Genomic DNA, 25,799 nt, shown 5'->3' on the forward strand with positions numbered 1-25,799 from the left:
TGTGTCTGGCTCGTAAGGTCTTCAGCAGGAAAGAAAGAGGCAAGGAGACATTTTCCCTTTTCTTCTAGACAGAAATGCCTAAAGGACCCTTTCTGTGTTTGCTTTGAACAGCGTCATGCTGTAGTCTCCCAAAAGGCTTCTAGTCGATTGCATGGAATTGAATCAGTGTCCACATACCAGGTGACAGCCTAGGACATCTTTACTGAAAGATGCAAACATCACCTCAGTGTGATGTGATACCCAGAATTCTCTCTGCTGGGGACTCCTTACCCCAGAAGGGTTTGGGTGCTTCTGAGTCATTTTTGCCTCATTTAAAAGGTGAGATAGGTGACAATTAAAGCTAGTTTACTTATTATTTTATAGTTTTATCTTTTTGTGGGAATTTTAAAATATACTTAGAAATCAAGAAAGTACTATAACAAGTACTATAGTACTGTAAAGTACCGTAACTGCCTGTCCTTGTTCTAGCTCTACCCCTCCCCACTTTTTTTTTTTTTTTTTTTTTTGGCTTAAGATTATTTCTCCCAAGCAAACCTCAATAACTCGCTTTTAAAAGGACACCTTTCTTCTTAACTTTTCTAACAGAAGAATGTTACTCAGCTTCACCTTTTTTCTCTTCCCACTCCCAGGAAAAAATTAACTGCCTCTCCCTCCCAAAACATGTGATCAAAAAGTGTCAGAGCACCTTGCTCTGACAGAAGAAGTTAGCCTTACCCCCAGCCCTAGATCCTGTCTCTTCCCAGCTCTGCGGGGAAGAGAATATAAGCCCTGCACGTGAGCCTGCATTTGTCTCGATAAAACCAGGGTCATTGTGTGTATGCCTGATGCCGCCTGAAGTGCAAAAAGCCTCCAGAAAGCCGGGAGCACTTAGCCAGGCCCAAGTAGATGGAAACAGTAACTTTGGGGGCTTGGATGCAGAGGGTTCAAGGGTAAAACTAAGTTTTTTTTCCACAGTAAGTGGCTCTCCAGGGAAGTGTGGCTACTGGAGCTGGCTGCACTGCCAGGCAGGGCCTTGAGCTCAGCCTCCCCGGGCTCTTCCCATTACCACGTTCGCCTCTCAGTTTAAAGCAGGGCTCCTTGTGACGTGACCCAGGGAATGGTGGTGATTTTTGCTAGCAGGTGGAGCTCTCCTGAGCTGTCAGGGCCAGTGGGAACAAGGCAAGAGGACACACAGAAGCCTCTGAGGCTGTGTGAAGAAGGGAGTACAAAATGGTGCACAGGTGGCTTTGCACCGCCAGGCGTTGGTGCCAGAGGCAGGGGCTGGGGCCGAGGGCCTCCCTCCTAATACTGCTCATCACACACAGTCATAGGCCTCACACGGCTCTTTCTTAAGTGGGGAGCTGTCCCTTCATGCATGTCTCTCATGTCTTCTGTGAGCTTTCTTTCTTTCTTAAAGTCGATATTCCTAACCTTCACTGGTACCAGAGTAAGAACTTGTCTGCTCTGCCAGCAGTGCTCCTTAGTCTGTGTCCACGGACCTTCCCCCTCCCTCCCTCCTCACCGTAGTAATCCAAGGCTGGCACGTGAGTGTCTGCCTTCTGCTTCTGTCCCACTGAAGGTTTCAGAGGCTTCAGGAAGTCTTTTGGAGTGACAGTGCCTAGTCCTGTCATCCCTTTCTCAGTCTGGCAGTGCAGAAAGCGGGCCTCATTAGAGCTGTTTTGGCTGTGAAAGGAAGTATGTTGCCAGGCAGTTTCACTGTGCAGGCGGCAGCACACTAGGAAGCCTGTTCAGTTGGTCAGAAGATGTCTCCCGTGGACCTGGGGGAAGGACAGCAAGGTCACGTGGGCCTCACATGGGTGCTCACGTCGTGCCACCTGTCTGCACACATTCTCTCTGCTTCCCCTGCAGGAGGGCCGCAAGAACGAGGTGCTGCTGTCCAAGGTGAAAGCCAAGGCCTCCTGAAATTCCCCAGCCATCATTGTACGTCACTGATTTTTGTTTAAACGCCATGTATCAGCTACAAGATCATGAAATGGTTCTGAACACTATGGTAGAGAGATGAGGGTGTAATGATTTTCAGCACCCTGGATATTTTCTGTCTCCTGCTGGCTTCCATTCCATCTCTGTTGGTCGTCGTTGATGGATTCAGACAGTGTAAACATTGTGGCCTGGATAACACCCATCATCCTCTGAAGAAGTGTGGGCACTATTTGTTCTCTGTGACGATGAACTTTTATTTCTGCAGTAACATTGCACATAGGACGGTACCTATATCTGTATGGCCTCTCTGAATAAAGAGGATTTCCTTTGTTCAGCAAATATGAATTGAGCAACCACTGAGAAGTAGGCATTGAGGGAGATGGAAGTATGAAACAGTCCTGCACGCTGGGCACCCAGCACGTGGCCCAGGGAGCAGATACGGCCCACTTGACCCCAGAGCTTGGCCAGCTGGGGGATTTTTTTGTAAACAAAGGCCTTCATAGCTGAACGACCATCCCAGGTGAGCGCTGCTCACCTGGGCCCTTCACTTGCCTGTAGTGCCTTTTGTTCCTGGCTCCTTGAGGCGCCAGTCAGCAAGCTGAATGGTGTAGTAACTAGGATGAAAACTCAGTGTCTGCCGTTGGCTTAATCCTTCCGCACTGCTCAAGTTCATTTCACCAGAACTAAAAACACGGGCCTCACATTGAGGACTTAGATAGATAAAAATCACACCTTACTATGGGATGGCCTAGCTCTCGTTTGAGTCACAGCCAGACTGTGGATGGTCTGGTGCATTCCCCTCGTTAAGAGCGTACTCTGTGTGCCCTGCCTTCTGGAGGCCATGGTCTGAGCACGGAGAAGGAGATGCGACACACACGGTTCTCTGCAGTTCAGGGCAGTGTGTGACACCTCTCAGCACCGGACCGTGAGCAGGTACCAGGCGGTGTCAGGGGGAAGAGCAGTGAGTGGTGCAGAGACCCAGGAGACTTCGTGGAGGAGGCACAGATAGGTGGGAAGGCCAGTTGAGATAAAGTACAACTGTGGCTGAAAACACAGGAGGGTGCGGGAGAGCACAGGGAGTGCTTGTGGGAAGAGGAGTGGACAGGCTGGGGCCAGCCTCTGTGCAGGAGGCTTTAGAGACCAGTCCGGAAAGGGACCAGCCTTTGGAGGGCCTTGCAGGGAAGGCTGAGGGGCTGACTTCATCCCCTGGAAATGAGCAGCCCAAACCAAACACGGACCTCCAGCCCCGGCCCCCAGCGACCTGGCAACTCAGTCACGTTCAGGAAGCCCCAGCTTAAGGTTTGTGATTCCTTCCGCATAACCCTTGCACACATACCAGTCAACATGTTTGGGCTATAAAATATAAAAGCGTAAACATGGCAGGCACATGGGCCGTTCAGGGCAGCCACAGGGATATGATGTTCATTTTTAGTTTCCTGATGTATGTGATTAAGCAGAGCTGATGTGTACAGACTTAAGAAAAGAAAATCTCATAATACTGGACTAGCAGCCACTGGTTGGCGGGCCAGGGCTGGTAAAGTCTGCCTCACGGGGATGGAGTGGGTGCCACCAGGGCTGGGTAGAAGCAGCGGCATTTGAAGCGGCCTTCCCATGCTGAGTCATGGATGCCTCCACGTAGGCTGGTCCCTGCACCGTGCTCATTTGTGTATTTTGAAGGGGCTCAGTGAAGTGGCAGTAAGAAATTGCCAAAGAGCAGGTGGCACTTGGATGGCAGAGAGAAGTCAGCAGTTTGATTGAATTACTTCAGGTTCAGGAAAACTGTTCTCTTGTTGAGAAGCTCACAGACCTCCCTAACAACTTTTGGAGGAGTTAGGTGATTATTCAGATATTTGTTCAAAGATGGTGGGGAGGAAGAGTGTGATGTTCTGGGGTTACCGTAGGCCACCTCTGTGTGTTGGGGAACGTATGGCAGGACGAATCCAAAGCAATCAACATTTATTTTTTAAAGGGGGGGCATTCATGTTGAGCTGTGTTTCTAAAGAGTTTCATTTGGTTTGGTTTTGGTGCAGGGAGGTACCAGGGGATATCTTTTCCCTTCATCCTCAAGGCCTAATACAAATAATAAATGAGTTTCTGTTCCTGTAACACATTTTGAATCAGACAGCAGAAGCCAGCCTGGCGAATGCCACATTTGCCTGCAGATAACCCACAGAGTAGGTGGTGCCTTTGAGAGTAATTAGGATATGACGTGTGCTTTATATTTTATAATCGGGCCACAACAGGCTGAGACGATGCCCCGAGGCCCCAATGATTTCAGAAGCCAGCAGGGGTTCCAGGACCACGTCCTCCTATGAGCGCAGACAGTATGGCTGTGTGTTCTGCCAAAAGGGGGGGGGAGAGGGGGCATCCCTCAGTTATTTTAATGAAATTGTGTCAGGAGGAATGAGGTCCCCAGGAAGCATGCAGTTGTCCCTGCGTGGCCACAGCAGTGCACTTCGCCAACGGCAGACGTCCCGTGGCTGGACGCTGGGCCCTGGAGTTCTCGGGAGGCTCCCCTCCCTCCCACATGCATTACATGGGGCTGCTTTGGTTTAAACCAAAATCGGCACTGCTCTGAGCAGGACAAACCAGAAGATCTTGAGGCATGTGGGGAGACACTTGGGACATATTTCCTGTTGTCCTTGGCCTGGGTTCAGTCTCGTGGGTCACGGGGGTCAGGAAATAGCACTCAAAGGAGCTGCCGAGTGTTAGAGAACAGCTGCCACGGTTACACATAGGGGTTTGCTTCTTTGTTTACAGAGAGGGCAGATTCCAAGTCTGTTGGGCCTGAGCTCTTGTTAGAATCTGGAGTGCGTGGTTTTAACTGGGTTCTGGGTCGTAGCCCGTGTTCTGTGGATCGCCTGCCATTGTCCACTGAGTCAGCAGAGCAGAAGGCGGGGGGCTGGTCCAGAAAGGAGGCCTCTCCCGGGCTGAAGAAGCTCCCTGACAAACACCGTGGCTCTCAGGACCTTCTGAAACCTGGGGCAGAAGATGGGGAAGGCCTCAGGCAGCCTCCTTACTCCCTCACAAAGCGCCATCCCTGTGACATCAATGGCCCCAGTCACCTCTAGTGACCAGAGCAAACCTGCCTGAAAGGGCACTTTGGCCTGTAAACCTGTGCCTCCCTGATTTCTGTCGCCTCAGCCCAGCATGGCTTTGTCCTGCCCACTCTGCGGGGGGCTGATGAGGAGTGTAACAGGGAAGCAGGCATTGTAGCAACACGTTTTCACAGTGGCTGTCTGAGCCTGAGATGTAGCTAATCGGCCTGAAACACGCTTGAGGAAGAAGCCTTTCAGGAAGCGCTGTGTGACTTAGTGCTGGCCTCCTCGGAAAAGCACCCCTCACTGCAGAGCAGGGCAGTGAGGGGCCCAGTAGGCAGAGGAGCCCCGGGTCTGGCTGTGTGGCTGGGCACTCAGCAGGTGACGTGCCTTGTGTGATTCGTGTTCAGTGCCCCCCACTCCTCCTTACAGCACATGGTGATGGGCTGCATGAAAAATAATTTACCGTGGTCTTCTCAGAATAAACATGTAAAAACATTAGGAGGGGTTTGGTAGCTGGATTGCAGCCAGTCGGACAATGTGGGGATACTCAGTTCACCATGCCAGCCTCATGTCAGTGGCTCAAACCAGCCAAGTTCACACCCGCCCGTGGCCATTGCCCTGGCCTGTTGCCATGCCTGGACCGCTCTCCCTCCGAGGTCCTGGGCAGTGGTTTTTCCCTGACCATCTGATACTGGTACAAACCCATTAAGTGTCAGCCTGCAGGCCTGGTCACACTTTGCCCTTGCCCTGCTGTCTGTCTTGATGGCACTTGGTGGCACTGTTTGAATCGTAGTCCTTTGTGAGTCCTGCCTCCCCTCTGGAGTGTAAGAGCAACACAAGCAGGGGCCTGGTCTGCGTTACTCACCACAGCCTCCCCAGCATCTGGCTAGCCCGAAGAATCAGGAAATTCTGGTTGGGTAAAAGAGCTTCTTTCAGTTGCAACTCTGCATCCCTGTATCAGCAAAGTTTCGATTCAACCTTTCATCTAATTTATGCTTAGTTTGCGAACGGGTAGACAATTTCATTCAGCAGCTCTAGAGAATCTCAGAATGTATTTGTTCCACTTTAACCTTGAAGGTTGAGATGAAAAAGGTGTCAGAGGTTTCAAACCTTTCAAAGGAAGTACCTTTTACTGATGTTTTGTTTTCCCCACATGGGGTGAGGAGGGGAGGGAGGCACACTGGAGCAGAGATTAGAACACAATTATGCTTTGGCTCGGAGTATGTCATGAATCTAAAGGTAACTTGACTGGTTGAAATGACAGCCGCATGAAACCAGGAAGTGGGAAGCAGCACTCGCATACAGTGGTGTGTGAATTGCACAGCCTCCTTGGAGGGCAGCTGGGCCGTATCACTCAAAACTGCAAATGCATAAACTTTTCGAGCCACCAGTGCAACTTCTCACAATGTTTCCTGTGTACAAGGATGTTCATTGCAGCATTGTGTGTGACAGCAAAAAATTGGGATCTACACCAACATAGGATGATGGTTAAATAAATGATGGGGAATCCATACAATGAAATATTAAAAGAACAGAGCTACTGTGTATATACTGCCATGGAATGGTCCCCAGGATGCATGGCTAAGGGGGGGAAGCGTTCACTAGTGTTTAGTACACTAGTGTTTATTTTTAAAAAGAGGAAGGGGATAAAGAAAATGTGTGTGTGTCTGTATCTGTACACACATACAAATACACACAAATGTGTCAAATACATCTGTGCGCACATGCCTAGGTTATCTCTGGGAGAACACACAGCAACCTGGCAGCCTTGGTTGCCTCTGGGAAGAGGGGTGGGAATTACTTTTCACTGTATACCTTTTGTACCTTTTGAATTTTGTACCATGTACATGTATTATCTATTCAAAAAATAAAGTTTTTAAATTTTAATTTGGTTTACTTTTTTAAAAAAATAGAAACGAGACAGAAGATTCTCATGTAATAAATTGGCTTCCCTTAAGAATTTAAAGCCCTAGAGCCACAGTTAAATTCTCCTTTTCTTGAGTCATAGGGAAACTGGGGAAGTGAAAAAAGGAACAGCTTTGGGGAGACAAGCGGTGAAGGTGGTTCTGCTCCAATTGTGTGAGCGCGTGGGGGTGATGGGAGCCGACTGAGGTGGCTGCGCCCTGGGAACAGACTCGGGCTGCTGCAGGGTTGCCTGCCTCGGGAGGATCATAGCACAACCCCTGTTCTTCGGGCCTATGCGGTTTAAAACATGGAGTTGGTGCCTCTGAGCCATGGTCCAAGGGGAGCTGTTAACATCCTCTGCGTGCCATTCCTGTCCTGCATGGAAACCTGCCGTGGGCGATCCTTTCCCCCTCCCTTTCCTTACCAGCAGAACTCTGATTTTGTCCACCTCAGGCGGCGATGCTCTAGCCCCAGGAGAGGATTCATGACAGCTGTTCTAAGACAGTCATAGGAATCCTATTTCTCTGCCAAGAACTGGTTTACACGTGGGTATCTAACCCACTAACAACCAGTACCTGGTACAACAGCTGCACATGGTGGCTGGTCAATAAATAGTCCTCCTAAAATTTGTTCCGGATTGTGCATTTTATGAAGGACGGGATAGGGAAGAAGGTCATTAACACTGGCTGGTGTCTTTCAGCCAAAAGGGGAAAATCCTCAATAATAGCCCCGAGCTTAAGCTATAGCCCTTAAAACACAACAATGATGGATAACTGAGAAGGCCATTTGAGAATTACATACCTACCCGCTCCACTTCCTCCAGCTTAAAGAACGTCTCCATACCTCAGATATCAGGTGAGCCAATGGTGGAGTGCATGGTTTTGTGTAAATTAAAAAGCCTAATCAGTAGGCAGCCAGCCCACCTCAAAAATCAGGTAGACTGTAGCCGAGATGATTTAGTCCAGGTGTCCCCCTCGTCAAGGCCCTTGGATTCATACATACATTTAATAACAGGAAGGCCAAGACTCACCATGGCAGTTTGAGGAGGGGTTTTGGTGGAGGTGTTTGTGTTCACATTCCACAACAGCCATTTTCCCATTCTCAGTGACTGTGTGTGTGTGCATGTGTGTAGATTAGCTAGGTGACAGATATAGATGATAGATAGATAGTAAACAGATAGGCATGTATACACACATACATGAATGATTCTGAGCCTAGAAATGAATGCTTCAAAGGTATTTTTATTACACATATACAAGTCAGTATGGTGAAGTAACGGGGAAATTCCTCACAGCTGCTCTCTGTGTGGTCCAGAAGTGGAGCAAAGACCTCTCCAGGGGTTCTGGATGGTGGCTGCACACTGAAATCACCTGGGGAGCTTTAAAAGCACTGCTGCCTGGGTCTCACTCCCCAGAAATGCCCATTTAATTGATCTAAAAAGCAACCTATGCATCCAGCAGTCTGTCACGGACCAAAAAAAAAAGTCTCCAGAGAACTTAATATATAAGTTACCAAACCTGTTTCTTTGAAAACCCGATTCAGTAGAAGTGAGTTTCAGTGAACACTTTTTTAAGACAAAACTTGAGATGATCTTCATCCCACAAACTGAGATACACTTTTGGGGAAATGGGTTGAATTAGGTTAATAAAGAGTCATGGAAGGACTGTTTCACAAAGGAGACAGTCTCCTCAGTGGGCCACAGATCTCTGAGGAATATGGTATTAGACAAAGGGAAGGCAAATCAGCTTTGACTCTGTCAATTCCAACCAAGTAGCAGTCACTGCCTAAAGTGCTGTCTGGAACAGATTCGGAAGCCGAGTTCCCGCTCAGTGAGGAAATGTGCCGTGATTGGTTAGCCATGTCTGCCACACATACGGGAATGGGAGTCACCGCACACAAGCCACACATGGGCTGCCTTTGGCACTGCTGTTCTCCAGTCCAGGCCCAGTGCTATGGCTCTCAACGTCACTGACACTCAGTGGTGGGGGAAGGAAGGCTCCAGGAGGACTGGGAAGGGGAGAAATCCAAAGTCCCTCCCCACAACTCTCTGTGCATGTCTCTCCAAGCCCTGTGTTCATCTCTGCTTGGTAAAGAGGCTTTTGAAGGCATTGTTGTAGTTCTTGTTAAACGCTGTGTAAATCAGGGGGTTGAAGAAAGAATTGGAGTAGCCGAGCCACAGGAATATGCTTTTCCAGATGGGGGGTAGGCTGCACGCACAGAGGGGGCTGATGAGCTCCGTCAGGAAGAAGGGGATCCAGCACAGCACAAACACGCCAATGAGAATGCCCACCATCAGGGCCGCCCGCTTCTCTTTCTGCTCCCTCCACGAGTCCCCACCCACCTGAAAGGCCACCGTTGGACGCCGCACAGTGAACACCATCTCAGCCTCATGAGGTGCCTCCTTCTCCTGGAACAAAGGGAACATGGTATTAAAAAGTAAAACAACACTGGATGAGTCGTGACATGAGGCTACTCCAGTCTCGGCTACCACCTCCCCTGCAGCCCTACTTGAGATGCATTTATACCATAATCCATTAAAAAATATTAGGTGAAAAGGCTCCTGAAACTGTAGGTTTCTTCAGGGAGAGTGGCAATCCCCACAATGTCAGCTAATCTGATATAAAAAGGGAGAGAGGCAGTTAAGAGCCTGGGCACCTGGGCGTCAGACCCAGGCTTGAGTCCCATCTCCATAGACTATGTCCCCCTCTATGAAGCTTGGTGACCAGAGTCCCGTCTGCCTTCCATAAGGTGTCATGAAGATGAATTGGGAATGTGTGTTGGGTGCCCAGCACAACCCCTGGCCCATGCACTCACCCATTCAACACTCATGGAGTGGGCTTGGGGCTGGGACTAGGACCCCCAAATAGAACAGATGCAAGCCTGCCCCTCACAAAGTTCACAGCTGGAAAGGCAGCCTGTAAACAGTAATATTGCAATAAATTATTTAACTACTGTGTTAAATGAATTCAGTGTAAGTTATGGGACAATTCTGTATTGCCTAGCTGCAAAAAACAAACTGTAAATGCTTTTGTGGTAATAATTAGCTGCCATTTAAGGAGACCCAGCACAGGCTCCACCCCTCACAGCCACCCTGTGGTTAACACCTCTTCACCTCCCAAGTCTCAGCCTAAAGGCTACCAACGCTGAGTGGCCTTCCTGACGCTCCCAACCGTATCTCCCTGTTTGGTGCCGTGTTCTCCTCTTGAAGCCATTTGTGTGATGTTGGGTGTGATGTCTGGTCCAAGCTCTCCCTTGTACACTGTCTGTCTGGCAGCAGCACCTGGCACCAGGTAGGTGCCCAGGAAATAGCTGCTGAATTAATGATGAATTTTACAACAGAATGGTCTATAACTGTGTGTCTTCCTTTTCGGAATGCTGCCAGGCATGGCCGTAAATGCCACGGAACACACACAGGAAAGAGGCTCCCAGGCAAGGGCTGTGTCTGGTTAGACACGACCAGATGCAGCCATCAGGACAGACACACGACCGACCGTGCGGACTGCACAGTGGGCATTCACATTCACTTGTCTTCTCACGCAGGTCACCGTGGCCCAAGCCAAGCAGGTGGACAGGTTCCCAGGTGGCCTGACTGAGGCAAACCCAGGACTCCGCACTCAGCACTGCCTGCAAATCCAGGGTCTTCTACTTCCCCCACCACCCCGGGTTCTGTTAGTACAGGCCACTAACTTGGCCTGAAAACAGATCATGAAGGTGTGGACAAAAAAGAGTCCTTTTCTTTGCAAGTGCTCACAGCATCCTGTGCCAGCTACTTGGAGAGAGAGTATTGGAAAGGCAAGTGACTCCAGCAACAGAACAAACTGCAGTCCCTTCTCTCACACCCCCCAGCCCCCTCCTAAGGCCTGGCGTGGCAGACCGCACCCCCAGGGTGGGGGGCATCTAGAGCTCCCTCTTGAATAAGCCCCCCAAGCTTCCCCAGTCCTCCCACAGGCAGGGGGGAGCTGCATGTCACCTTCCCCCATTTGCAAATAGTACCAACCAGTTCCCTCAGAGCAGACCATCATCAAGTCACGAAAGGAAGTCCCAGGATCCAACCTGGCTTCCTGAAATCACCCTGTGAATCTTTAGCCGTCTGTTGTCGGGAGGGAAAAGTATTATCAGAGCACGAGAGGAAGTGGAAGGTACTTTGTTTTCCTCCCACTAAGCTCACTGACAGTCACTTTTCCAGCCATTTCTCTGCTGACCTACACGATCTCGCAGGCACTTGACTTCCTCTACTGGGTAATGCAAATCCCAAATCCTTGTTACGCTATTGAAGTGAAGAAATGGGGTGAATTCGGTTCAAAGAATCTTTGGGGAAGAGAAACAAGGCAAGTGCACTGATTAAACAGGTTAAACCACTGCAGCATTCAGCAGAGTCTACCTTTACTCCACCAGGGTGTCTGTTTGCTTAGAAGTCTGTGTTGACAGCTTTTCACCTGAGCCTGCTATGCCCTGTGCAGGGTGACGCTAGAAGACAATGCTTCCAGAAACAGACTCAAAGAAAATGAGTCAATCAGGGATGATTCTGGTTTGCTGAGAGACTGACTCGTTTGGCTTTTCTCATTGGAAATGCAATACCTAGTAGAATACCAAAAGACCTAAAGAAGAACAACACCCAAGAATCTACTGTAACACAGACACTATGCTAAGTGCTTGTCATGGAGGACTCATCATCCCCACACCAAACCTTTAAGGCAGTATTATTATTATTACTATTATTATCACTATTTTACTGTTGAAAAAACACTCTGAGAGGTTAAATACCTTGTCCAAGGTCACAGAGGTGTTTATTTATTGTTAGATCTGATGCCAAACATGAGTAATTGGAAGCCACGACCCCATTCTTAACCCCTACTTGTTATTCTCACCTTAAGTAAAAGTAATCCATCTGAATGGGTTCCCACAGAACCTGTTTTAAGGATCCTATGTGTGCTTGGGATGCTTTCAGAACAGACCTCCATCCAGTAAGCAGCAACTGGCTCGGGGGCCATCCCTGAGTTTCTCATCTTTCCTCTGTGGTCTTTGACATATGTCTAGTACTTGGCTAGGTGGTTCCACACCCCATCTTAGTTATAATAGCAACCATGTAAGGAAGGAATGAGGAAACCAAGGCTCAGGTCAAGTTAGTGATTAGATAGGATACGATTCTGAGCCCCAATTCTCCATCTCTAACCATGAACCTTTTCTGTATCGTAGACTTACTGTGAGGGTTACAGGGAGACAGTAGTATATAGTAGGACCTCATAAATGTCTGGTTCATGTCCACCTTTCACTTCCCTCTCTTCTAAGAAAAACTCCAGCTACCACAGAAGGAACCTACGGACATTTATAATCCTCTGAAGTTGTCAGGTAAACATCCAAATATGAAATAGAAAGGGAGAGCCGAAAGAAGAATGGTTCCCCATCACTGTGGAACTACCAGTCTGCACTCTGACCACACAGCTCAGGCATCCTGTATGGCAAGACTCTCCACAAGGCTGGTGTCGGGGCAACCACATAACCCTAGTGGCTAATGACGCCTTACAACATCTGCGGACATTGAGAGACTTCTGATACTGGTTCAAGGTGCTCTGGCTTATAACTGGAATTCCCTGTTTCGAACCAGAGCTCAGCAGGTCAGGACTTGGAATAACTGGGGTCCATTCTCTCTGCCCAAGGTTCACGGAGATAACTAAGATGCAAGTCTCATTTCTCTAAGACACTTTAAAGAGATAACTAATCAAAATAGCCCCTCAAAGTAAACAGAAGCTGGCTAGCTGATCTGACAAACTAGAACAGGAGCGTTTCTCAGCTGCTGCTCTTGTACAAAATAAACCAAGGAAATAAATTAAAGATGTTTTCTTGTAAAAAATAAAAGTAGAGCGCTGCTAGGCTAGGCTTGAAGAAAATTAATTTTCTCTTCAGTGTAATTATATACACAACAGATTATAACTTTGCTAAGCTCTTGGGTATGATCATACATAAAGTATAATTGCTATATTCTTGTATTTGAAAAACATGGATTTTTATTGGGAGTTTAGTCACTATGGGATGGCTAAGGACCTACGGGAGTTAATGCTCAGAAGTGGCAATGTAATCAAGTGTGTTAATTAAAGTTAGACTACATTTGTGTTTTCAGCTCTACTATCATCTGAGCTACAGTCATCCCCCTTTATGTATGGATGCCAATGAAAGGTCCTCTGCCGAGGCAAGCGTTCTTAGCCTCAGGTCCCTGGACTGCCAGTCCAGAGATTCTTGGCACAAGTGGAGGGTGTAATGGAGAGACGGGAGGTTTTGCCTTCTGTACACACGTTGTCCAGCCTCAGTGTTCTGATGTGCCCGAGGACCAGTGCTCTACCTCAGAGAGGACCAGTGCCCTACCTCAGAGAGTCCAGCACTGGATGCAATGGCTGCATCCTCGGGAGAGCCAGTGGGGAAGAAAGGCTCAACATCAGTCTCCAGCGATGGGCTTCAGGGAGTGCCCTATGCAAACTGGGCGAGCAACTCCTCCATATGTTTCTCAGTAGTAAGTCCAAGGCTTTTTTCAGTATTCAAGGAATTCTGTGACCTGCTAAAAAGTTAAGAACCATGGAGTTTGGGTCTCATTCTTCCCCTGAGAAGCTCAGCCTGGTCCAAGAACTACACGGATTTCAGAAGTAGCTTATTGCAAGGTCATCAGTGAAAACACACAGTCCCTGCACATTTGTCCACATCTGCCTTCATTTCTGCCCCCTCCACTTTTCCCTGGCAATCCAGTCAGAGAGAAAAGAGCTAAAGAGGCAGGATGAACATAATAACGTAAGGGGAACAAGGGTGAAGTTTATAGAGAGGGAAGGCCAGGAATGTTTCTGAAGATGTAGTGAAAATGCTCCTTGGTGCACCCAAGAATTTCTGTACACTCTCAGACAATGAGGTGCCAATCCTAAAAGAATCAAACCGTGAAACCAGAATGTTTTGTTACCACGGATATAATTTATTTCACTAAATTTCATTTCCTAAAGCTAAAATAACCTTGCAGTCTGGCATGGGAATGTGTTTGAGCCCTCAGTTCTTTTAATAGAATCAGAACGAGAATGGTGATTTTCTGCCACCCTCTTCCCATATCTGAGTTCTGACTGAATGAACCATGGTCCCATATGCAGTTCCATCCACAAGCCCATCAGCTGCTTAGTCTTTGGGATGGTCCAGATGACAACCAAACGTTGGACAAGTGACAAAAACATAAAGGGCTCTGTACTTATTTCAGGTTGCTCGGGGCTGATATACTGCATGCTTATGGCACTGGCTATTGTTAATATAGATGGTTGGCTTAGAAAGCCAAATATTTTGTAATATAATATTATCTAAAACTTAGATCCAAGTTGTCACAAACCCTAAAGCTCAATACTACACATCTATCCTGCCCTTTACAGTTTATAAAGTGCTTTCCTATTCACTATTCAGTCTTTCAGCACCACTGTACTCTGGACAGGCTTCTAGCAGAACACCTATAAAACTTTATTGCATTTATAACTCTATAATTATGGTCTACTAAAATTAATCCCTGGAGAGCAGAAACCTTGCTTGCTCGTTCTTTGAAAACCTGAGGCTACCACATTGCCTGATACGTAGGTCAGTAAAAATCAGTCATTTTGAACACCATCTGCATATCTTATTGTGGTGTGAAAAATCTGTCACCAAGGTCACTGACACTTCTTCCCAAGATGGAGCCTAATTCCCCGTCCCTTGAGTGTGGGCAGGAGGTAGCCATGCACTGTAATGAATAGACTAAGGGAAGTGATCTTACGTAACTTCTGAGACTAGGCCAAAGAGGCACTATAGTGTCCTGCCTCATTCTTGGATAAGGGGGAGCCAGCTGCCATGTTGTGATGACACTCAGGCAGCCCTATGCCAACAGCCATGTGAGTGAGCCATCTTGGAAGCAGAGTCTCCAGCCCCAGTCAAACCTTGGAATGACTGCTGCCCCATCCACCATCTTGGCTGCAACCATAAGAGGCCTGTAATGCAGGGCAGCCTGCGGGGTCTCTGCTCCCGCTCCCCACATAAGAACGCAGGATATGGTGAGGCCAAAAAGGAACACCCACGGAGCCATAGGTAGGGGAGTCATACCACTGTGGTCTCACTGGAGGCTGGGTTCACGGGACGCGCGACCTGCTGCCCGCTTTTCTGCCAACTGACTAACTCCCCCTCCCCAGTGCAGCTGCGGCAGTTATATTAGTGGCCAATGGCTCAATGGTTACAGCTGACGGCCAACTAGCCACAGCTGATGGCCATCTACTACCCAATCCAGCACCTTTCCACGTGAGGCCAAGAGCCTGGAAACTGCACTCCTGGCTCTGTCCCCAAAGGCCTCAGGCAGAACCCCCAGCTATGTTCTCAGTTCCCAATGCCTGACCCACAGACACGTTTGTTGTTTTAAGCTACTAAACATTGGGGTAATTTGTTACACAAGCAATAAATAATTAATCCACCTATGATGGTAACAGCAGTAAGAGGAATACAATACTAATTTATTACGTAAAAGTTGTAAGAGGAATTTTTAAAACTAATGAAAATAATATAGCAGCTATCATTTATGGTTTGTATTTTAAATACTCCATATACACTAATATCTCTTGTACTCATCACAAAAATATTACGAGGCAGGTAGCAATATTTCCACTTTACCTACAGGGATATGCAGACTTAGATTAAATCACTTGGCTAAAGCGCTAACAAGTAGCACAAAAAGAAAGGAAATCCAGGTCTCATATACTCATTACTGTTATATTCATTTTTCTTCTAATTTTAAAAGAAATTAAGCCATTTCCATGGACCCCTGAAAATACTGTGGCTCTCAGTAGTGGGCCTACTGTGCCTAAGTAGGTTCTGGTGTCAATGGCAATCAAACAATTGAAAAGAAAAAAATGTTGATGTTCTATTTTAAAAGCCAAATAAATCATCTCTATTGACTTTGCTTTTTTTGTTTTCTTCTAACCATTGAAGGGCATAGGGTGGTAAAAAACAATCCTAACCCACGGAGGTTACTTTGGGGGCAGAATATACTGAATATGTGATGCTCAGCCTAGGAGGTTGAAACAAAGGATGGTGGGGTAGAAATGAACCCTGTCTCCTGAGAGAAGTGGGCAGGGCCTGTGCTCCGCTGTGTTCAGCTCTCTTGGAAAGGCAAGTTCACCAAGGGTGCGTGGTTTTGAGATCCTGCTCCCCATGCCCCACCACGGCTGGGATTTGACTGCCTCTGTCCTGTGAAGGTGAGATCCTGTGAGCAGCGGGACAGTGCTCAGAAGTTCAGTTTCTGGAGACAGCATGGAGTCGTGACAACATAATGAAAAAGGCAGTGACTTTAGATCTGGTACAAACTTCAGCTTCTTCAGACCCAACAACTGTAGATGGTCTTGGATGAACTAACTTCATGGCACCTTAGTTTTATCGTCTGTAAAATGAGGGCTGTGTGGCAAACACAGCACTCCCCTAGATTTCACAGCCAGTGGCTGGCCAATGGACTGTGAATGGAAGTGACATATGTCCACTTCAGGGCTGCTATACAGTAGTCTCCCTTATCAGAGGGGAATATGTTCCAAGACCCTCAGTGGATGCCTGAAACCTCGGGTGGTACCAAACCCCATATATATTATGTTTGTTCCTATACAGCCGGTCCTTGAATAACATCATTTCATTCAACGTGACTTCATTATAATGTTGATGAGATGCGGTAGGAATCTAACTCTTGTTTATATCAATTAGCCTGTGGTAAAACTGTGGTTTCCTTATACTGCATTTCACTTAACGTTGAAGAACCTATTGATGAGCTTCAGTGAGGACTTATTGTACATACATACCTTTTCACTTAAAGGAAGCACTTTATGACTTCTCTTTGGCATACTGAATTGCCAGCATCACTACTCTTGTGCTTTGGGGCCATTATTAAGTAAAATAAGGGCGATACCATGACAGTTGATCTGATAGCGGAGATGGCTAAGTGACTAATGGGTGGGGAGCATCTACAGTGGGGATATGCTGGACAAAGGGATGATGCATGTCCTGGGCATGATGGAGTAGGGCGGCATGAGATTTCATCAGGCTACTAAGAATGGCATGCGATTTAAAACTTATGAATTGTTTATTTCTGGAACTTTCCATTGAATATTTTCAGGCTGCAGTTGACCTCTAGTAACTGAAACCACGGAAAGCAGAACTGCAGATAATGGGGGGAGCTACTGTATCTCCACAGCAACCCTTGAAACCACATGTTCAAAACAGCAGAGCTAAAAAATGACAAGTGGCCCAGACCCATGAGTTTCTTCCTGGGAGAGAGCTATGCAGGGGGGCCATCAGACCACGCTAAACTCTGAGTACGAGTGAAATAAACTCAGCAACATTACCCAACAATTTGGGTGAAAGCTTGACGGAGCCCAAAGAAGAGGATGCTCTCCAACACCGTCTCACCCACAATCTCAGCAATACATGATTCAAGACTCTCAGCCATGACTTAGGCCAATACTATGTGTTAGAGAAGGGCACTCACAGCCCAAAGTGGGGCCAGGGCTCGCCCCCGGTCCACTGCCAGTGAATAGCTAAATGACAACACTGTCCCTGCTTCCCAGAGCTCTTTCTCCCTGCAGATGACTACCCTGGATTGGCAAGGCTCCTGTCCAGTCACCTCTTCTTTGTATCACCTGCCTGAATGGGGTCTGTAAAAATGAACACTAAATTCAGGCTTGGCAAGCCTTTCTGACGTCCATTTCACCATGATTTTCTGGGTGCACATTGGATTGATGTGGCTATGAAAAGTCAGTGAGTCCTACCTCGGCAATCAGACAGAAAAGCTATCGTCACCCCAGGTATTTCCAAGGGACCTTTCAAAGAACATCAATTTTGAATAAATCTCTCTCCTAACAACACTTTCCAATTATAGTCTTGACATGCCTATTTTATGCTACAAAATTCCTCTGTCACTTAATGAAGGGGAAAAAAAGCCTGCTTTTTAAAACGTGTATTTGAATAGCCTATCTGAGTTACCTTTCCAAAATTAAAACAAAACTAACAAGAAACTTACCCTTTTTCTTTCCCCCCTCATGCTCCACCTCCCTGGTCCATATATTGGAAAGAGCAATAAGTCCTGTTATTATCCAGGACTGTGAGCCTAAGACACGCCCCTACCACCACTGCCACCAAAAGGGAAATTTGGGGCTTCCACAGAGAGGAGGGAGCTGATATCTTTTAGGGCCTGGCCAAAAGGCAGAAAGCCTCCATTTTAAATACAATGGAGAGAAGTTCTGCCAAATTCAGTCTCCTCCACCTCATTCATTTCCAAGGTTATTATCAGGCCTGTTACAGAACACTCAGCAAGGTCCTGCGGGTCACCTTACTCCAGCCAGCTCTGCCTCCACAGTGTCCCAGACATTGTGCTTCACCTTTTTGATCTCATGTGATCCTCACCAAGAGCCCTATGAGCAGGAATCGACTTGTTTAAAGATGGGGAACAGGCCCACAGAGACGAAGCAAATGCCCCAGTGTCCTGGGCTGGGATTTGAAGGCAGGGTTCTAGCTCCCTCCAAAGTAACTAGAGGAGGTTAGGATGGTGAAAGGAAAGTGACACTTGGATTATATTTTATCCTCCCTCCTTCAATCTTGGCAGGGAGCTGGCCAGAATTATAGTCTCTGGAATGCAGAACACGGACCAGGATGCGATGGGGACAGAAAATAAGGGATGAATGGTCACAGGAATTTGTTCATCTGCGCGATGAACTCCCCCAGCCAACCGAAGTGCCGCTTGGTCTAGATTGGACCAGGAAGTTGGCGGCTGCAGGACTCACAGGAACACATCACTCCGGGGAAAAGCATCAGAGGGCGCAGCTGATCAGACGTGCCCTCACCACTACCCAGAAACGCCGCCCCTGCAAGCCCCCTTCAGCCTCACGGTTCGGGGGTGCCAGCTCCAGCCCTGCTGTGCAGGTGCTGAAACCCTTTCCCCCGCACGCACCAGGTACGCAGTGGCGAACCCTTCGCGTGAGCGCGGGATGCAAGTGGTGAACCCCTCGGTGTGCACTTCAGGTGAGCAGACGGCAAACTCCGCGTGCGCTGCTGGCCAACCTTTCCGCGCGCGTACCAAGTGCAAAAGCTTCCGCCGCCAACTCTCCCTTTCACCAAGCTTCCTTCTTCCCCAGCGACTCCTTTGTCCAAACCCCCACTCCTCAACGTGACCCTCACCTGCACCATGGCGGGCAACGGCAGCACAGCCCTGCGACCGCGGCCGAAGCGAAACTTGGCCGCCTTGTAGATCTTCCAGTAGACAAACAGCACGACGCCCAGCGGCAGGTAGAAGGCTCCGCAGGTAGAGAAGACGGCGTAGGAGGGTTCCTGGCTTACCTGGCAGCGCTGGAGCTCAGCGTCATAGGCCTCGCCCCAGCCAAAGAGCAGGGGAGCCAGGGCGATGAGCGCAGAGAGCGCCCAGGTGAGTGCGATCATGAGCGCAGAGGCGCGGCTGCGGGTGCGCGGCGTGTACTGCAGGTGGCGCGTGATGGTCCAGTAGCGGTCCAGGGCTACCGCTGCCACGTTCCAGATGCTGGCGGTGCAGCACAGCACGTCGAAGGAGGTCCACACGTGGCACAGGCTCCGGCCCAGCCGCCAACGCCGCGCGTCCGACAGCTCGCTCACTAGGCTCAGCGGCATCACCAGCGCTGCCACTAGCACGTCCGACACGGCCGTCGAGGCCACCAAGTTATGCGGCACACGATGGAAGGCGCGGACGCGCAGGATGGTGACCAAAACCAACAGGTTCCACAGGAAAGTGGCCGCAATCAGCAGCACCAGCAGCGTCACCACCAGCACCAGGAAGACGGAGACGGGCGGTTCTCGGCGGGGCAGAGCGGCGCCGCCTGGGGTCGACCCGACAACCCTTCCGGGACTTGGGCTGCTGCTACAGGCCTCCGGTCCCAGAGTAAGGGCGACGCCGGCGGCGGCTACCGAGAGGTTAGCGGCTTCCATAGCGCGCTGCGCACGGTACTCCGGCACCCCCGCGGGGGACGCACGCGCGGCCCCGGGGGCTCGGCGCGGACTGGGCGGGCGGGGGCGTGGAAAGGGCCGCTGCGTACCGGGGGGAAGGCAAGGAGCGGTCCAGGTCGCTCTACCCTGGTCCCTGCTTGTGCCGCAGCTCCCCCTTTGGCGCCTCTGCCTGGAGCCCTCGTGGAGCTCTTTTCCAGTGGAGAAAACTGAGAGTGGGACCCTCAGGAGCCCAGCTCCTCTCAGCCTGCCGGTCCCTCCCACCTCTCTTAGGCGTTCCCGGGGCAACCAGCTGCCCTAGGGCTGGGGATTTCGGAGCGCAGCCGAGGGTCGGTGCGCAGAGCGGGCTTGGAGAGATGTTCCCGGCTCCACCCAGGCGGCGGATGGAGCTGGGCTGCACCAGGATGGCGGGGGCGCAGGTGGTCTGCAGAAGCTGCTAACAGAATGCAGGCCTTGACGCTGTCCCGCGGGTCTGCCCGCCTCCGCCGTGCGGAGGACACCCTAACTGCAAGAGTCTCCAGAGGAAGTTCAGAGTCGCGTAAGAATTTCATAGCCGCCACCTTCGTGGACCCCCTCGGACGGGCTTGGTGGCACGGTTTGAGCTCAGGAAACAGAGCTGAGGAGCCCGCCCCCATCCTGGACTGAGGGGAGTTTGCTTTCCTCGAGTCTGGGTCCTACCGTAAACCTGAAATAGGAGACTCAGGTATTGGAGTATATAAAACGGGAAACTCCTAATCCTGGCTCCCTCTGGCCGCTTCACTAGCAGCACTGCCACTTGGCGAGGGCTTCTTGGTGTCTTGAGAAGTTCACTGTCTGGCTCCATGCAGGAAGAATGAAGCTTCTGAGCAGCTGAGCAGAGGCCTGGGAGAGGGAGCATTTACAGCCGCTTCGCCATCCCTCACCCTGCGCCAGCATATCCCTGCCCGAACTTCCAACCCCGCACCCCTTTGCAAAGGCTCACATTCCTGACTATGTCTTCCAGATCTTCATGTCCAAGTTAAGTCTGGAGTTATTTTTTTGTTGACCCTTGGGCAAAAGTAGAAGCCACTTAGAAAGGTGAAATTCCAGGTGGCCTGTTGGCTCAGTGGTTAGAGCGTAGCACTCATAACACCAAGGTCGCTGGTTCAATTCCCATATAGGCCAGTGAGCAGCATGCTCCACGACTAGATTGAAAACGACTTGACATGGAGCTGATGGGTCCTGGAAAAACACATTGTTCTCCAATACAAATTTTTTTTTCAAAAAGGTGAAATTCCCCTAACGTTCCACCTGGGCCCCCATCTTCAGTCTCTTACACTTAAAAAAAAAAAAAGCTCAATTATAATTAAATTAACCTAAAGCTGCATGACTTCTGTTCCTGGCAGTAGAATAGAAACATATAAAACACAGAGCGCAAACTGCCCCTTCTCTTGTTAGGGCCGCAGACGTGCGGTCATCCACTGGCTTCTCCCTAACCCTCTGGGAACATTCTCAAGCTAAGCACTGCTCAGTGCGCCCTGCACTCTGAGAGTCCGCCCCCCAGAGAGAGAGAGACTTTTTTCTGGAAAGGCCCCGGGGCTGCAGCAAGTGGAGGGGTTTTCTTCCCCTGAGCAGCCTTACCTCTGGCACTTGGGGCAGCCTCTGTGGATCTGGACCCCGCAGGATGGACACTCCAAGAACGTCCTTCTTCTTTACTCACCCTCCCTCGTCCATTCACAAAGTAGGTACTTTCTGCTTTCTGCAAACTGTGTATGGCAGTTCTTACACACACAGACGTGATAGCGCACTCATGGGGCATGAGAAGCAACATGCAAAGAAGTCAAATACTTACAGGTATTAAAGAGAAATACTTACAGGCATTAAATGTCAAGTGGTGGAGGAAAAAAATCAGAAATAGTGAGCTCTTCACAGATCACAGAGATGGAGGAAGTTGTGGTCACAGAAGCTCTTACACTTACAGATACTGGACAAAATGAATGGAGGGTTGGACCTGCCGGGTGTGTGAATGGCTGGGGTGGAGCCAGCAGGAGATGGAATATGCAGTGTGAAAATGCCAAGGAGCAGGGTTTGAACTTGATCATGAAGAAAGCTGGAATTTGGACAATTTTGAGCAAATTGACGTGATGAAGACAATCCTTTAGAGGGAAATGATGAGTGGGCTTGAAGTAATGTCACAATAATTTCCCCCCAATTTGATTGGACAAACATTATATCAAGAGGGAATAATATAAAAAAATGCAAAAGCGTTCACGTTAACACCAATCAGATGCATGATGTGCTTTTATTCTCCTGTTTTTGCTCCTAACCATATACATTTTTTATGCCTGAAATCAATTTTTTATTTTGCAGATTTCTCAACACTTTTCATGTTGCAATATGTTCTCATCATAGGTACACTTTTTATATTGGACTGTTTATTAGGTGAAAAACTTTGAACAACTTCGGCTTTCTGAGACTCAGTTTCCTCATTTTAAAAAATGAGGATAATTATACCTGGCAGGAGATTATTATAACATTATAGTCAGATAAAGCTGATCGCACGGAGTTGAGTAAGTGTTGAATAAATAATGACTATTGCTACTATTTTGAACTTCTGGTTTAAACCTCAGATTTAGTTCTCATGTGACTTTTTTTTGATATAGGTCATACATTTACAGTTTTAATCTCCCAAATATTTGTAACAAGAAAACACTTTCACACATTTTATTCACTTGATCTCACCCACACCCCTTTGAGGCATCATTCCCATTTGCAGATGCAGAAACAACGAGGTTTGTTGACTCGCCTTGTGACTGAGAGCCGGGACTCAGCTTTTCTGGCCTCCTGTCCCCTATTTCTTCATGACACTAAGCTGCCCTCTACACACTAGACTGGGGGTTCAGTCGGATTATTTTCATTTAACTCTTTTATAGAAATTGTTTTACATAAAAAGTGTGTGCGTCACTTTAGAAAACTATATCGTCCCAACTGTAAGTCTTGTACACTCATTCAAACTCTGTCCCTGAGCACCGCTGCTCTCCAGCCACCCTGGCCTTGCAGTTCCTTTAACAGGACAACCGCATTCCATTCTGAGGGCTTTGGCGTGTGCTGCTTCACCTCCCCTCAGAGAGGCATGGCTCCTTCACTTCATGCTGGCATCTGTCTCAGTCAGGCCTTCCAATGAACATCGGATCTACAGTTGGTTACTCAACGTAAAGGCATTCTCTATCCCATCATTCTGCTGTATTTTTCTTCACAACACTTCACAGAAATGATATCATGTTATTTATTTAATTCCTTTTTTGTTACTACCTTCCACACTCAAGTGTAAGTTCTTCTTAGGCAGGAGATTTATTCACTTCTGTCTATATCCTTATGACTAGTTCTGTGCCAGGCACATAGAAAGTGACTCAATAAAGTTGAATGGATTTATTGAATGAATCAATGAGGCATTATTGGGAGAGGTGAGCCATGGGCCCTGAGCCCCCCTGCATGTTCATGTAGGGCGTGCCGAGAACCCAAAGCCCTGACTGCTCAACACCCAGACAGTTTCTCAAAGTTGTGTTTGCAGCAAGTGACCTTAATGGGTGAGGTAATTTCTCCCCTCCCCGCGCAAAGGGCAGGCTTTCTTGCACTTACTATACAGGTGGTGAATCTCCCCAGAGGAGTGTTCTGTAACACAGCCCTCTGCCTGTGCAGGCGTCCATCATGGGCCCTTGCTGTCATCCCCATGGGACTTGGGAAATGCAGGGAACCAACCAACACAAACAAATATGGAGCTCTGGCTGCAGCTTTTGCCCAGGGGAACAATGTCCTTTGTCTCTGACCAGGAGTCTCATGTCCTGTGACAGCATCTATGAAACAGTAACAGGGAAGCTTGTCAGCTTGCACAGAGGGTAAAATCCCAGGCCCTGCATGATATTTGACAGGCAGTTGGTTTGCTGATTTTTAACATTAAAATTAGCAGGATTCTTTTTCCCTTTTGGGATGATTTCCTTGATACATATTCTCCCAAACTTAATAACTGAGTTAAAATGTAGCAACAGTGTGATTGTTCTTTTTACATATTTCCAAATTGTACCTCAGAGAGATTTGATGGATTCACTGTTCTCTTGGCCCTGGCTTTGGAGAAACACAAGACTGACAGCTTTGCCAAAATCAATTTTTTATTTTTACAAAAAAGTTTAATTGGTGTATAATGATGTACTTTAATTGTTTTAATTTGCATTTTTTCAATAGCTAAAAAGGCTTCATTTTTCCACATGGTGATTTATTATCTATATAGCTTTGTGTAGAAGCTTTTCATCCCCTTTTAAGTACTTTATAGAAGAATCTGGTACTGATGTTATGAATATTGATCAATTTTAGTATAATTGGAGAGAAGATTTTCATCAATATTATTGTCACATACTTTTTCTGTGACAGTCCTCTTTTCGCATTTATTCTATTACATTTTGTTGAATAAATTGTTTTATGTCCTAGAATACATTGATCTTGTTCCCACCAATGTCCACAATTTATGTAGTAATTATAAGTTGCTTCATGCCCTTTATCTCTGTTATTAAAGTTTATGAATAGAGTTAATATTGTAACTCGGATTCTGCTGGAGTCACGGTGTGTGACATCGCAGGAGGTGCTGGCTGGCCCTTTCATCCCCGTGCTATGTGTAGTCCTGTCCAGTGAGGCCCAGCCCTGATTACTGAGCAACAGCCCTGGTGGCATAAAGACGGTAAGACATCGTCCTGATCCCAGAGGACCTTTCATCTATCAGAGGGCAAAATCTATCTGTCGGATACCTAGAATGCAGCAAATGTGCCAACAGCTGAAGTCTTATATAAACAAAGGTTTCTGGTCTTGCTGGGGGAGAGAAATCACCTCCAGTGAGAAGGAGGAGAGAAGGCCTCTCAAGGGAAGCAGGTTTTGACAGGGACAATAAAAGATGGGAGGATTTTTACCAATAGAGGTGGAGAAAGAGGAGGAGGGAGGCATACCCAGCAGGAGGAAGTAAGTGAGCAAACACTTGGAGGCAAAAGCAGAAAAAGAAAACAAAGACACCAGCAGAAAATGATCAGGAACAGCCGGACATTGGCATTTCACTTCTGGTTTGTCAGTTTTTGCGTTTTAAAGAAAATATACATAGAACATGTCTATCGCTTTTAGTCAGCTGATCCTTCTATTTCTCTTTGGTGCTCCCATGATAATCTGTCTCCCATGATTATCTTTGCTGTTATTAAAAAGTGTTCATTCTTTGATATTATTTTCCTTGTGTTCTTACAGATGGTTTTTCATAGCATTTTATCAGGCTCTTTCTCACTGGTTCATCAAGTCTCAAAGCAAGTGTTACCTCCTTTGAGAAGCTGGTCCTGATTCCCACCTCTGCCCCACCCCCAGACTCAGCGGGTACCCTTGCTTGGGCTGGCTCCTGAGAACAGTCCTGTGACACGGGTACATTTCTGTCTCTCTACTAGATGGCAAGGTCCCTGAGGATATGGCTGGGCTTCTCCCCTGCTCTTCCTCCCAACATCAGCACGGTGCCTGCTGTGGCTCCGTAAAACTGCATGCATGAATGAAAGAAAGAAAGAATGAATGAATGAATGAAGCTATGAAGAGAACCAAGAACCAACTCACTGAAGATGGAGAACAGTTGAGAGTGTTTAAGGATATAAGGGAAGACGTCTGATCACAGAAGGTGAGTAGAAGGATCCGTTAAGCATGAAGCCAAATAGAAATCAAGAAACAGCAAAAGGGAAGAAAATATAAAGAGTTTCAAAAAAACTGAAAAAGAAAAAAACAACATGTTTGTAGCCAGGGAGGAAGTTAGGACAGGGTTGAGATGAACTAGAAGAGCTCCTGTGTCACCGCCCAAATGTCACCTCCTCAGAATGATCTAATTCATGAATTCTCAAACTTCAACGTCCGTTATTACCTGGTGAGCTTGGTAAAACAAAGATTGCTGGGCTTCGTTCCCAGAGTTAGGTCGGAGCTGAGGCCAGG

General features: G+C 48.0%; 2 protein-coding genes across 2 annotated transcripts in view; one reads left to right on the plus strand and one right to left on the minus strand.

Annotated features, from left to right (window-relative positions):
• The window catches only part of CCDC93 (CCC complex scaffolding subunit CCDC93), an 82,577-nt gene extending 75,729 nt beyond the window's left edge, over positions 1–6,848 (plus strand). The window contains exon 24 of the mRNA XM_019748226.2: positions 1,849–6,848. Within this exon, the coding sequence (XP_019603785.2) occupies positions 1,849–1,902 (54 nt within the window). The 3' untranslated portion in view covers positions 1,903–6,848. The remainder of the gene's footprint in view (positions 1–1,848) is intronic.
• Positions 6,849–8,087: 1,239 nt separating this feature from the next.
• On the minus strand, positions 8,088–20,061 carry LOC109456143 (5-hydroxytryptamine receptor 5B). The gene is made up of 2 exons (XM_019748224.2): positions 19,056–20,061; positions 8,088–9,273 (listed from the first exon to the last, which is right to left on the minus strand). The coding sequence occupies exons 1-2, from the start codon at positions 19,830–19,832 to the stop codon at positions 8,941–8,943; spliced, it is 1,110 nt and encodes a 369-aa protein (XP_019603783.2). The 5' UTR covers positions 19,833–20,061; the 3' UTR covers positions 8,088–8,940.
• Between the last annotated feature and the right edge of the window lie 5,738 nt (positions 20,062–25,799).

The sequence above is a fragment of the Rhinolophus sinicus genome, linkage group LG01 (genome assembly GCF_036562045.2).
Source record: "Rhinolophus sinicus isolate RSC01 linkage group LG01, ASM3656204v1, whole genome shotgun sequence".
Taxonomy (NCBI): Eukaryota; Metazoa; Chordata; class Mammalia; order Chiroptera; family Rhinolophidae; genus Rhinolophus; species Rhinolophus sinicus.

Excerpts from the sequence above, each read along its gene's own strand:
- LOC109456143 (XM_019748224.2), bottom strand. The coding sequence starts at position 19,832 with ATGGAAGCCGCTAACCTCTCGGTAGCCGCCGCCGGCGTCGCCCTTACT. Across the intron at positions 9,274-19,055 it reads CGTTGCCCGCCATGGTGCAG|GAGAAGGAGGCACCTCATGA; the intron begins GTGAGGGTCACG and ends CCTTTGTTCCAG.